Here is a 13,810-nt window from a genome sequence, read left to right as displayed (position 1 = left end):
TGCAAATCACGCTGTCTCCGAACGACCTGCGGGGCTCTGGACAGACCGAACCAGTACCCTCCCTTCTCCTATCTCTCTGGCACTTAATCAGGGTAATTAAGCAGATTCAGGCTGGATGGATTTCATTGCTGGGGCCATTGGAGGTAAATACATAAAGTAGTGCTTGTTGATGAGAGCGGGTCGCTGGGTTTCCTTCTTGTTCAGCTCGTGGGCAGTTCTCAACGGCAGGGCTGAGAGTCCTTTGATGGGGGCTGCTTGTTACAAGTGCGTTCTTCTTTATTAAGTGGAAAATGTCATCAGAGCAGGTTCACAGAGCTACTGGAGAGGCAGAGCTGCAATTTGGTCAGCTGAGGTCATCGCCCTGCAATATTCTCCAGTCTAATGGCAGTGAGACGAGGCAGAACTCTGATAGCAAGAGACAAAGCGGAATACGCTGCGTGCAGATACAAACTGGCTGGTACTGCCCAGACAGCCAAACCTCATGTGTGTGGTGGCTGGGGGTCCTGGCAGGCTGTCGGGGTCGTGGCTGTGGAGGGCTGCGGATGCGATTGTGAGGGAGGAGGGGTGGAGGCACGGCTTTGTTGCAGTGAAGAAGGTCTGAATGAAGGAGCTCTGCATTATTTTAGGCTAAGATGTATTTGCAGTTGTGATGGTAGTTTCAGTGCAGGCATGCTACGTAGCAGGCTTTGATCTGGGAGAAAGTAGGTTAGCAAAGTATATAAAAAAAGCAAAAGGAGAAGAGCGTGATTTAATTCTAGACATTTTTAGAGCACGTACTGCTCAAATCCAGCTTTGTTTTAAACAACAGAATATAGCCACTGGTCTCATTTCTTTTCTGAAATGTTGTCAGATTTAGTGGAATATCGAATACCAAGACAACAGCCTTGGAGTTGCCGCTGTCAGAAAGGCCAGGTAAATCTCCCAGATGGCTGAGATGCCCAACCCAAGCCTGCACGTCAGATCTCACTTTGAGATCTGCTGAAATTTGACAGTTTCCCTCACCAGGGGCAGCCTGTGGTCCCGGTGCAGGTGTGCATTTTCTGGGAAGGGCCATGATGAGTTTTACGCTGCAGCCCCTTATTGCTCATCACCCAAAATGTGCAAGTGGGGCGAGGTTTGGCATCTCAGCAGCATCCAGCCCCAGAGGTGTCTGTTGCTCAGGGTCTTGGCCTTCCTGGGGCGCTGGGGGACTCTGCTTGGGAAGGACCCTTCATGGGAGAAGGGGATATAACAAGCCCCTACATGGCAGCTCACCTTTCTCCTCCTCTTTCCTTGCTGACTTCAGAGCACCCAGTGGAGATGGGAGCCCTGTGCTGGCGCTGGCAATGGGATGTCCATCCCAGAGGGATTCACCACCCTGAGACCTCACGTTAATGGTGGCACAGCAATGATTGTGCTTGCTGCTTGGACTCCTCTGCTTTTGTTGGCAGAGTTGGAGCTGGGCCACTTAAGGATAAACTTCTTTTGCAAGGAGATGTGGAGAGTTGAAAACACTGTTTCAAACTGGCTGTTCACCTCAGCATTCTGCCCTTGCTCCTGTGCAAAGCCGTGGTTTGTGTGGTGCCCCTCTGTCCAGGCGCCAGCATCGCGTGGTGCCCAGCCATGCAGCAAACGTCTCCCATGGATGCCCTGGAAACAGGCTCAGCCCGGGAAGATGCAGGCTGGGGAGCTCCAGCTGGGACCAGAAATGTCTTTGCTTGTTTCAACGCATTTCACTGACCCCAGGGTGTCAGAGAGTTTCCATCCTGTCATCTGTGTCCAGCTCAGGGTTTTCCGAAGAGGGATACTGCAGCTTTTCACTGGCAGACGAGGTGTTTTCTGGCTGGTCCCAGCTGGGAGCTTGCACACAGACGTGTGCGCGGTACCTGGGCAGGGCTTCAGGGCCGTGGTCTCTACCCTAACGTGGGACAGCCTCCAGGGCTGGGACAGCTTTTCTGCAAGAACTGGGATGTTTCTGGTGCTGAGCTTATTTCATGGCTTGTGTTTGTTAGAGCTGAAGCTGTTTTCATGTTCCCAAGGAGGCTACAAACCCAGCTGAAGTGCATCAAACAACTCAAGAGCCGACACAGATAACAACAGAATTTCTGTTTAGTAAATTGTGTTCTTGTGACCTTGATCTGTTTTCAGAGTGGTTCGGAGAAAGCATGGCTTAAGCGCCTCTAAAAAACAGCAGAGATGCTGCCCTTTTGAATCCCATGAAATGATCCAGCCTGGCTCAAGCACCTGCACAAATATTGTGCATCTCCTCTGAGTTATTTCTTCTGTGGCCATGGGACAAGCTCAGCATCTTCAGCCTAGGTAACAGTGACCTGCTGTGACTCCAGATGGAAAGAACATGAGAGAAACATGCTTAATGACTGTGGAAACTCTAAATAACCACCAAATGGGGCTGGATGTCTTTTGTAGCAACTCATTTATAAGGATGTCCTTCCTGGCCAATAAAGCTGAGCAGGAGATTGGACTAGGGACCTCCTGAGGTTCTTTCAAACCTGAATTTTTCTATGATCCCATATGTGTTTTCTAGCCCTGCTAGGGCAGCAGCCTAGGCCACGGCAAGGAATGGGTATTGATGATTAGGGCTATTGGTGGCTAGGGGTATGACTTGGCTCTTGTGCCAGGCGCAAGGATTGGGAAGGGCAAGCTGAGGTGGTACAGCAGTAGGGTCTGCAGCATGCTCAGGCTTCTCCACATCCTGCTGCAAAGTTACACAGCAGTCATGTGCAGAAGGGTAGATAAAATAGTTCACTTACAGAGGGAACATGCCATCTCCTTGTCCTTACAGCTAAAGCAGCTCCTGCTGGCCACTGCCAGGGTCAGGTTACTGGGTGGAGTTCAGTTTGTTTAGGATATGGGGCACTTCTTATGTTCCCAGGTCTTTGCAAAGTAAAGGTCTTTGGAAGTTGCTGTCTACCTACCCAGCGCATGGACCATGGTCTCTGCTTCTCCCTGGGTCTCTCAGCCAGGAGTCTGCCCACAGCTCAGAGCTGTTGCAGCCTGGAGGGCTCCATACGGCTGCTGCTCGCTCTCTGCTTGGTGCTGTTGCAGTGGCCACCCTGCCAGGATCCCTCCTTATTTGAGCTGTCTGGTCAGAGTGGCCTGACTCATGAAGAGACTGTGAATAACCGAGTTTTGTCCCTGCACTCTGTGAGTGTGTGTGTGCGCGTGTAGGGGATGCTGCAACCTCTGTACAGTGCCTGAGAATGTCTCAGATGAAGTAGGCATGACAAATGGCTCACTACAACCCAACAAAGATGATTTACTTGGTTTTGCCATTTATTTTCATCACAGCCAATGGCAGTGATACTCAGTCCAACGGGATCCCTCTCCCGTATGCCTGCTATACATTGCTGGCCTTGCTCGATCCTGCCGTGCAAACAGGGCGTGTGTGGGTCATGCTATCTTTGTCCCAGGCTATTTATATTGCGTGACATTGTGCCGAGCCCTCCTTCCTCAGCCTTTGATGGACTTGGCTGAGCTCCTCAGCTCTGACAACTTAACTGCTCCGAGTGCTTTGGCTCTTAAGGAGCACAGTTCATGGCTGGCTGTTCTTGTTCGGAGGTTTGGGGTGGGAGCAATGAAAAATTTACTCTCATGGTCTCCTGAGTGGAGACGTTTGGTCCTTGCTGGACCCAAGGTGAGCGGGAATGCTTATGACTGAGAAGCAATGGAAAATAGGCTGGTCTGGGGCAAACCTGCTTTATTTTGTCTATGTTGCTGCTGTCTGTGCATCTTAATGTGTGAACAGGGCAATTTCTCCAGAATGGAGGACGCTTCTTGTCAAACACTGAGCCAAATCAGTGCTGGTACCTGATGTGTGTGAGACAAGGCTCCTACCTTCCTGAGCCAGTGGAGCAAGCCAGGGCTTAGGTGTGCAAGGGACAGGAGTCCCTGTGTCACCAGCTCATGGCTGCTGCCTTTAAGGTTCAGGAAGTTTGAAACCGATGCACTGCCAAATCCTCCTGGCTGAGACGAGGTGCTTGGGCCAGGGGACCACACCTCTGAGGTCAGCACAGTCATACTGACACTGACTTATGTGCTGCTCTTCCCTGGCTGGCGGGGACCAGGGTTTGCAGTCTGCCTCTGGCCAAGGCCCAAGGATCTGGGACAGTGCAGGTGGCCTTGCGTGACTTTGTGTATTGTCACTCTCTGCTCAGACCAGAGGCATTGCTCCCTTGAGTCATATTACCCTGCCTGTGTCTTCACCCTCACTGCCTCTCGTCCAGGCTGACCTCATTTTGGTTTTGAAATACAGAAGGTGGCTTCTTGGCCCATTTTCATCTTCATTGCTATTTATCTGGTGGCAGATTTGACAGAGATTTTTGAGGAACAAACTTCATTTTTCTGCAAGCAAGATACTGTTTGTTGTTTTCTTATGAGTAATGCACCTCAGGATTGTCTCCTTATGTCAGCAGCTGCTACTTTACTCCCAAAGGTAGCAGAGCTTTGCACAGCTGCCAAGCAGACAAAGGGTTTATCCAGCACTTCTATGAACTTGGTCTCTGTCTAAGTAACTCACATAGATATAGCTCTGTCATCCCCCAGCCTGATTTCCTCTCAGATGACTTAACAGTCGATGTACTGGGAGGAAGTTACCTAGTCAGCCCCTTTATCATCTGTTGTATCTGCCAACAGACGCGTTAGGTCAGAGCTGAGTGGAGGTAAAGGCAGCGTGATCTGTTACTGCAACCAAGAGAAGTCCGTGTTGCAGCTCTTTTGCTCTTCTTATCTGCCACTAAGGCAGTAACTTTTCTCATAGGATTAATGCGTTTACAACTCCAGTGGCTATTTTAAGGTCTCAAAATGAGCCTGGGTGTTGATAGAGGATTGACAATCTCCCCCAGCACGCTGGACATGCCATCACTGCTGCAGGCGGGGCATCGCGGTCGGCTGGCGTGTGGGGCGTGCTGCTGAGCGCGCTGGTTTTGTGCAGGCCCGGCACTAATCCCTCGCTGCCCCTTAATCCCGCTGAGCCTTGAGAGGGCAGGTGGTCTGAGCACAGAGCAGCGCCGTGGGCTGTGCTGAGCCCTGGCGTCACACCAGCCTGCCAGGGCTCCAAGCAATCTTCTCTTTTGCTTCTTGCCCTGCCTTTGCAACAGGATTCAGTGCATGTAGGAGATGCAGTTCAGAGGGTGAGTACAGCCTGGTGCCGTGGACACTAATGCCCAATGAATTCCTCACCCAGGCTCTAGATGTGCTTTGTAAGGTGCAGCCGGGAGATGTCGAGGCCCTGGTGTGCAGGAGGCAGCAGGAGTACTGCTCCTGTCTTCAAGACAGATTGCTGAGAACCTGCAATGTATGAGGACCACTCCTCTTTTATAGATGTCCTTGTGATGGCTACTTTTATTTCTTTACATTTCCAAGTCAAGCATGGAGAACCAAAATTGCTCCAGAGACCCTCTTGTGTGAGAGGGGATGCTTTGCACCTCCCATGAGGGTGCTTGGTCATAGTCCAAGGACACTTTACTGCCTAAGCTGAGAGGGGGAACAAAAAGAGTCTGGTATCGTAGATCCCTTCATCCCTTCATCCCTCCTGCAGCAGTGCTCTCAGTGTTTCTCTCAGTCCCAGCTTGCACCATGGTGTTATTACTCCTGATAAGTTTCCCTTGACACTCGGATTCCTCCTCTGACCATGCCTTGGTCATGCAGAGAAATTTGCACATTTTGCTCTGCCGTTCTTGGCTCAGACATTGTTGATGGATCTCAAGAGAGGTCTGGAGCCAAGCACAGCAGAGCTCTGAAGCTGCATTTTTCTTCTGTTCACCTAATGCCTTCCTGCAATGGGGGAGAATGGTCTGTCGCAACGTGCGCTGTTAACCATCTCCCATGCACTCTCTGTTTCAGGTGGTCTAAGCACAGCAGTGGGTTATCCGCTGGACACAGTGAAGGTACCTCTTGGAGCTTTGTTTCTTGATTACAGACTGAAAGCAAACACGCCCTTCTGCTTTCCTTCTCCTTTTTAGAAAACTAGCCCCATGACAATGATTTCATCTTTGTTACAACAATTTATTTCACTTTATTTGGTTGTGTTATTTTTCTCTTTTTCTTTTTTTAAAAAAGTAAATTGTTTGGTGATGCTATTTTTGGCTAATTATGTGGTTTGCTGCTATGGCATTTATTGATTTATTTCTTTTTTTTTTAATCTGATACCTGCCTTTTAAAATTCCTAGGTGAGAATTCAGACAGAGAGGCATTACAACGGGATTTGGCACTGCATTCAGGAAACATACAGGACAGAAAAAGTAGGTACCTCTCATCAGAATTGCTGACACCAGTTATGGATGCCTTGTTTCAGAGAAGCAGAGCTGCCTCTGTCAGTTTGGGGAGGGTGGGTAGCAGTTACATACAACCATTTGTCAGGAGAAGGGTCAGGGTGAAATTTAGCTTTGCCAAGGAACTGTAAGATGGGAGTAAGGTTTGACTCAGCAGTCTATGGCCAGTGTTTTTGGGCAGGTGCTTTCCCATGTCATTCCCTCTGAAAAGTGTTCTTTTTCCTCCGTTTCCCACTAGGTTTGGGGATTTTATAAAGGCGTGTCTGCATCAGCCCTCGCAGTATCAGTGATTTCTTCTGTTTCATTTGGCACATACAAAAACTTCCTTTGTACCATCTGCAAGCTGCGATACGGGGCTGCAGACGCGAAGCCATCCAAGCTGGATGTTTCTCTTGCTGGAGGTGCTGCTGGTGCCGTCCGGGTACGTAAACAGCTGAAAGAGAAAGCACAAGAGAACTTGTTCACAAACACAGAAAGCTGGAAAAGCAGTGAATGTCCAGTCCAGGAGGCCACAGGGGAGCCTGCAATGAGCCCGGTGGGTTTGTTTTCGCTGGGGGTCATGCTCTGTCCACGCTGCCCCCTCGCTGGTCGGCTCCACACCTTGGCTGAGTACGGATTTGGGTTAGAGAGCCAAAACACTTAAGAACACGCTATTAAGAATGACACAGACCCGTGGCAGCAAATGCGGAAAAAGGAAGAAAAACAGTCTGGGCAGCAAACTTTCAAAATGGCTCTGATGGTATGTTTGTGTAAGAAAGATGTGACTTGCTGTGTTAAAGCACAGGCTGCATTTTGGCAGTGGCTGCACAAGCCCGGCACGGTATTGCTGTAGAAATGTACACAGCGTGGCCTTGTCAGGACTCAAAACTCAACAGGGCATCGCTGAGAAGTGATGCTGCCTGGCGAACGTGCGTGATCCCAGAGAGGGAGGTGAGGCTGAAGCCACGAGCAGTTTCCCGTAAGGAGCTGGATCGCTGTGAGCGTCTGCAGGCGCTGGGAAGTATGGAGGAGCTCACCCCCCCACCCCGACGGTGTGCTTGGCAGAAATGCCTCCCTGCTCACAGGCAATCCTCTTACAGAGCCGTCCAGATGGTCGGGTTTCTGGGTGTTTGCTAGCAGGCAATGACTCTGCTTAACACAGGGTAATTTTTTTTTTAAGTCTTTATGGCTTTGGGTCCAAATACAGATAGGTACAAGAGATGATACATGCTATGCTATGGCTGAGGACATCCCCTTTGCATGCCTATCAGGTTTAATAAGTTGTTACAGGTATTTAATATCCCCTGTTGATTTCTGCCCTGCCTTCCCCTCTGCACAGTGCCGCTCACATGCATGTCCTGCTGCTGCTGGCTGGGATTTAGCATGGAGAGAGAGGAGGCAGCTGGAACTTGCTGGCTTCAGGCAATATTGTTGCTTGAAAAGGTGGCAGACAAGGAATTTGCAGGAGGGGGATCAAAACATGGTTTAAATGTGAAGGGTTAAAATACCATCCTCCGATGTTACAGGTTGTGTTGATGACCCCTAGTGAAGTGGCTAAAGTTCGCATGCAGACTCAGAGGAACCCACATCCTTCCTTGCCATCTCTCCAGTCTGTTTCCAAGCCAAAGTACCGAGGATCTCTGCACTGTCTGAAGGTGATCGCCAAGGAGGAAGGTTTTGGGGGTCTCTACAAGGGCTGCTCTGCATTACTCTGCAGGGATTGCTCCTCTTCTGCAATATATTTCCTTACCTACTCTGCTCTGTGCGACTGGCTCACACCAGCTGGGAAAAATAAACCAGGTAGGTATCGGAAAGCATCTGGCATTATCTGCAAAAATGGCTTATTTAGTGCCACGCTAAGAGGGAAATCAGGCTCTCGGCAAACATCACCCAGTACCTATAAAACCTCACCCAGACGTGGTCCTCGCGTGAAGTTGCTGTGTGTTTGCTTTCTGGTGCCTCGGGGCCATTTGTGCCCTCCCGGCGCGGGTGCCAGCAGCCCGCGTGTGGGGGCTTTGCTGATGTGACCTTGGCCCTCAGCAGCTACTCCTCTCCCTGCGGGACAGGTGATCACGGCACGCGCCGGTGCCTGGTGTGCAGGTATGAAATCCTCTTAATGCAGAAATAGGATATGTAACTAGAAATGAAATGTGGACAAACCTCCCAGGAGCCACCATGGAGCATGGATCAGGGTCAGTCCAGAACTTGAAAATAAAGTCCAGGTGCAGAATGTAAAGACACTTCAGTTTCTTGGTTGTGATTTGCTCCTCCAAACCACTATCTACTCTGAGAAAAGATCAAACAGGTGACATTCAGCAAAAAGCAGCTTCCTGAGAATTATAAAAGTAGACCCAGTTGAAGAAGGTGTGAGTGCTCTCAGTCTGCACCACATCCAACTCGTGGTGTTAAATCGATGCTGTCTCTGCACAAGCCAGTACGATGTGTGCACAAGTGAGTATGCTGCGAAATTGAGAGGCCACACAGCCTGTGTGAGATCACTGAAAACTCACAACTGCAAGAGCTGGACAGAATAACTGCTGAAAAACATGAAAGCTAACCAAGTTAGGTAACAAACCTGAGATGCTTGAGCCATATCAGCACAAGGCTCACATTAATTGCTCCTCCCTTTGCTCCCCCAGGTCTCCTCGTCGTGCTGCTTTCCGGCGGTTTCGCTGGAGTCCTGGCCTGGGGATTAGCTACTCCCATGGACGTCCTCAAATCACGGATGCAGACAGATGAATCGGACCAGCACAAGTACAAAGGCCTCGTCCACTGCGCTAGAGAAAGTGTGAGAACGGAGGGTGCAAAAGTGCTTTTCAAAGGACTGGGCTTGAACTGCATTCGTGCCTTCCCTGTCAACATGGTGGTGTTTGTAACCTATGAAGCTGTACTGAGATTTACAGATCATTATATAAACAAAAAATAGCCACTCTGTTTAGAAGTGTATTTTGGTGGGGTTTTTTTTGTGGTGGTTTTCTTTTTTTTTTTTTTGTAACACAACATTCACAAACAACTACTGAACACTGTCTCCTTTGATGGGCAGCGTAAGAAGCATGGACATTTCAGCACAAAGCAGGATGACTGACAGCTTTGTTTTATTCTTATAGGATTACAAACTCATCAGGGAGTCTTGGACTTATACACAACGTCCCTTTTATCTTGTTAATGTATTTAGACTGTAGCCACTGCTTAGACCCTTGAAACATTTGTAAATATTGACGTTCTAAAAAGCTGCTACTCCGATCACAGATTTTGGTAAAGGATTCTTCTTATTTCCTACTGGCACAGAAAGTGATCTTCATGATCAAGGCAAGAGCTGGGGGGAGTTCGTGTAAGATTTAACACTATCCAGTGTGTGCTTTTTACATGCAATGCCTGCATGGCATTTACTGAGTAACTTGCATATTTGTGCTTCAAGCCCAGAATTTTCCTTCCCAACTGTAATTTTCCCAAAATACTCTACAATTACATCCCTTGGGTAGCAGCTGAAATATAAATCTCCTTGCTCTTATTATTTAAAGAGTGGCAGCCATGGCCTGTTTACATAATTGCACTAATGACCTCAATGAAAGTGAAACCAGGCACTGCTTCCAGTAAATCCTGTGATTTTCTCCTTGTGCAACCCGGCATCCATCCCCTCCCAGAGGCTGACGGCGCCGGAGCTTGGCACAGCTCTGGAGGCAATCTGTTCTTGTCTTGGAAGGAGGCTGGGAACAGATGCAAAACCTCTTCACTTCTCAAAGGCAAGGCTACCGTAAAATCTGTGCACTAGGCAAGTTAAAGGAAAAATGTGAAGTTGTAGAGCACAATTAAGATTTACAATTTTTAAAAAGTGCATACTCTTCTCCCTTCAAGCTACGCTGTCAGGAGCAGACAAATGTTTTTTTTTTTTTTTTTTTGTCAAAGGTACATTTTGAAAGAATCTCTTGACTTTCCTAACAACGATTTCTTTTTCACAAAGGTATAAAGTTTCATCAACATGTCAGTTGAAAAAAACAACACCCACACTATTGCTTCAGAAGCAAAACCCCTAAACCCAGAAATACTTTAATTTGTTCATCCCGTCTCAGGGGTGGCATGTATGTTTTCTGTCTCCATTTTAATCCCTGGATGATGACATCTGGAGCGGCCTGGATCCAGCCCCTGTCAGATTCTGCTGAAAGTGCATTTTTTTTTTTTTGAGGGAAAGAAGAAGACTGTATTTTTAAAGGAGTTTTCAAATTCAGGATTGATGCCCTTCTGGTCCACAGCCACTTTTACCAGTTGATAGCATGGCTTTGAAGACACTGACAGTAATTTTGCAGCAGACAGGACTTGTCAGCTACCCTGAACATGTAAAAAATGATCTCGTACTAGAATGACAAGTTTAGAAATTTCAGGTGCTACTAGAAAAGAATATGGGAGATCTCTTCCACTTCAGACAGAGATCAGCAAAAAGCTCCAGAACTGTCCTCCTGAAATCTAAGCCTTCAGCTGGCTTTTTAAACATGTTCACAGCCATGCTATCAAACAATCGTCATAAATCTTCTCTGAAGAGTACCCAGCTCTTGCAGCTGATCCAAGAGCAGGGCTAAAAGACCAGGCAGGTGCCGAGTACGTCACCTTAAAGGAGTGAAATGAAAGACCCAACACTGAACTGGATTCTCTCCCAAAGTGCTTATGGCCTCAGCAACTGACCACCCCCACTTACCTCTTGGGGCATGAGCACCAAACTTCCTTTAGTCAGAAAGTCCTTACAACAGAAGATTTAATAAAGTCCTCAAGATCTGTAATTCCTCTTAAGATGGCTCTTAAGAGTCTACTACCCTCACCTCTTTCTACAAGGGATGCATTTAACTGAGTGCTGTCCCAGCTGGGTAGTGATTTATCCCAGCTCTGCTTGGATGTTTTCTGGAATCACACTCCTTTATGCTGTATTATTCTCCACCAACCTTGTTCTCAGGCATTACATTCTCTGAACAGAGACAGCAAAAAAAAAAAAAAAAAAAAAAGCCTGCAAATCAGACTAAACAACAATTTCTTGTTAGGCAGTGTTGATACTATCCATGGTCACCCCAAGGTTTGAAAATAAAGTAGCTCAGCTTTCCTAATAGGCTCAGGCATTCAGATGACAAAAAAATGTCTCCTCCTGTGGGTGAAACTGAAATACAGCTGGTTTCAAGAAACAGAAATTACAGATGAATTGTAAAAATCATTGGGAACAACTGTGGAAGCCAGCGCGAGAGGCTGAGAACTGTAAGCCTCAGGGTGTTCAGCACCATGTAAAAGCAGGTTCTCCTGGGGCCTGAACAAACGCTACATGAGAGGCAAGTCGTATCTCCAGGCGGCTTATTTCAGGAAAGTAACCGCTTTGCAAACCATCCTGCTCGCAGTGTATGAGTGACACCCTGCCTCAGAGCAAGAACTCACAGCTAATTCACACACACAACCTACCAGCAGGTACAGGAACTGCCTGTACAAGTACCATAAACACAGGCACATAAATGAGAACCAATTTTGGTTAATGACATGCGTGTTGTACATATTATGTACTTCACAGCATACACACAAAGCTGGATGTTTGACTTCTGGATTTCAGAACTTGACTCCTTTGTTTTCTGATTTCTTTGTATTACCTTGGCCTTCAGCTACTTTGATAATCACATAATTATTTATTCTGATAAATCAGCTAGCTGAAGGCCAGCTAACAGAACGAAGACACCACCTTTGCTGCGCTGATACTATTGGGTTTACATTGCTATAGGGACTGCAGCTTGCAAAGATGATTTCTTTCAGTAACACAGCTGGTGGCCTTGAAAAAAAAGAAAATTTTCTTTAGAAGGCACATTGTGCTTCATGTTTGCATGTTGCTGATAGCTCCTGCTGTCTCTGACAGTGTTTGTGAATATCCAGGTAGGTTTCAGCATGCCATTTCAGCGTGCCTCTTGGTGACTGTGGAAGAGCCACGTGAAGCTATTCAGAATCCGTGCTCTTCAGACGACAGCAATTGTGGAGTACCACGTTTCCACTGAAGTAGCAGTCTTTACACCAAACCTACTCAAGCATCATTGGAAACTGGTCACATTGACCTTCCCCTGTTTCTGAGCTGGCTGCTATATACTGGGAAATTCAACATCCAGTCTTGCTTGTGACTAGTTAATCTTTGGACAACTGACCCTTATTAGCTCACTCTGGGAGCAATCTGAAGTCTGCCTGGCAGGACTGGACAGAGTGGGTTATAAGGCACTCTGTGTCACTATGTGAAAGGCACTGGGCATCAAAACAAGGACCAGCTCCATCAGATGACTAAATCAACACCTAAGAGGGTAGGAAGAGAGGTCAAAAATAGAATAAGTGTAAATTAAGCCTTTTAAAAATAATTTTTTTAAAAAAGAGTAAAATCAAAGTAGTTGGATTTTTAGATTTTTATCTAAATTTTGATTATAATGAGGTCAACAAAATATGAACAAATTGAGGAAAATGTAATGAACATTGCCTGATAACATTCTTAGACATTTCATGCATGCTTTTGAAGAGTGCCTTCTCTTGACTTTTAAATACCTCTAGGACATTAATTGTAATTACAACAGATTTAGGAATTTGCCAAGATGCCCCTGAGAAAATGTATCATTTCAGAAGCATGTTTATAAGAATCTGACACAGTACCTGAGTAAAGTGTTTGCTCAGTAAACAAATACTACATACTTGTGCTATCACTTTCCTTTCTGGAACTTCCAAAATAGATTTTAATTGCTATGTCATAAACTTAATCCATATGCTTAGTTAGAGTAGAACACACTACAGTTTCTTCTACAGCATATTTCCCTTTCCTGAATAAAGGAAATAAATCTTGCAGGACAGATCTGCATATAATACTTTAAAGAAGAAATTTGCATTATGAGTTTGTAAAAGCTCTTTAATAGTCATTTTAAGTCTTACATTTTATGTATAGCTTAAAGATGACAGGGAGTGGACTGCAAGAACAGGAAGGTCATCATTAAAGTCTACAGCAATTAAGAATTAGTTTATTTACTACTGGATTTAAGAAGTTATTTTTCTTTTCTAAGAATTGCTCCACCACTTAAAAAAAAAGAAAAAGAAAATAAAAGCTTTTCTACTGATTGTTATACACTTTTTAGCACTGAAGTACTACATCTGTGGGTTATAGGGAAACAGGTGCTGGTAAACATTTGCTTTAATACATTAAAGTCAATGGCATTAGATTAGGGATGCCAGCTCATGCAACCTGTAAAGAAAACAACGCTTAGCATTGTTATTTTCAGCACAGGTTTGAAATGCATGTAATAGGACTAAACTTGCCTTGCATTTCAGTCTTTCCTTTGTTCCTTGCACAAACAGAAACTAACAGGGGTACTTCATATACAACTTGGCACACAGGCATCTCTATCTCAGAAACACAAGGTCATGGCTGGAGAGGACGTGTACGCTGTGTTACAGAACTGCTGCTGATGGGAAGGCAGCGGCACCAGCTCCAGGCAGCAGAAATAGCCCAGAACGTTCTCATGTTCTTACAGGCGGATCCAAGGTCTACTGAAGTCAATGAGAAATCTCACCCTTGAAAT

The 13,810-nt window shown here is 46.5% G+C and overlaps 1 protein-coding gene across 1 annotated transcript; it reads left to right on the top strand.

The window, feature by feature from the left end:
- The first annotated feature begins 7 nt into the window (after nucleotides 1-7).
- On the top strand, nucleotides 8-9,194 carry SLC25A47 (solute carrier family 25 member 47). The gene is made up of 6 exons (XM_010119135.2): nucleotides 8-143; nucleotides 5,842-5,885; nucleotides 6,168-6,239; nucleotides 6,508-6,690; nucleotides 7,775-8,048; nucleotides 8,888-9,194. Exons 1-6 carry the CDS (start codon nucleotides 116-118, stop codon nucleotides 9,172-9,174), a joined length of 888 nt encoding a protein of 295 aa, XP_010117437.2. The 5' UTR covers nucleotides 8-115; the 3' UTR covers nucleotides 9,175-9,194.
- The last annotated feature ends 4,616 nt before the right edge of the window (nucleotides 9,195-13,810 follow it).

The sequence above is a fragment of the Chlamydotis macqueenii genome, chromosome 5, assembly GCF_036417535.1.
Source record: "Chlamydotis macqueenii isolate bChlMac1 chromosome 5, bChlMac1.mat, whole genome shotgun sequence".
Lineage (NCBI taxonomy): Eukaryota > Metazoa > Chordata > Aves > Otidiformes > Otididae > Chlamydotis > Chlamydotis macqueenii.
The sequence above is the reverse complement of the archived record's forward strand: the minus strand, read 5'-3'. Positions and strand labels throughout refer to the sequence as shown.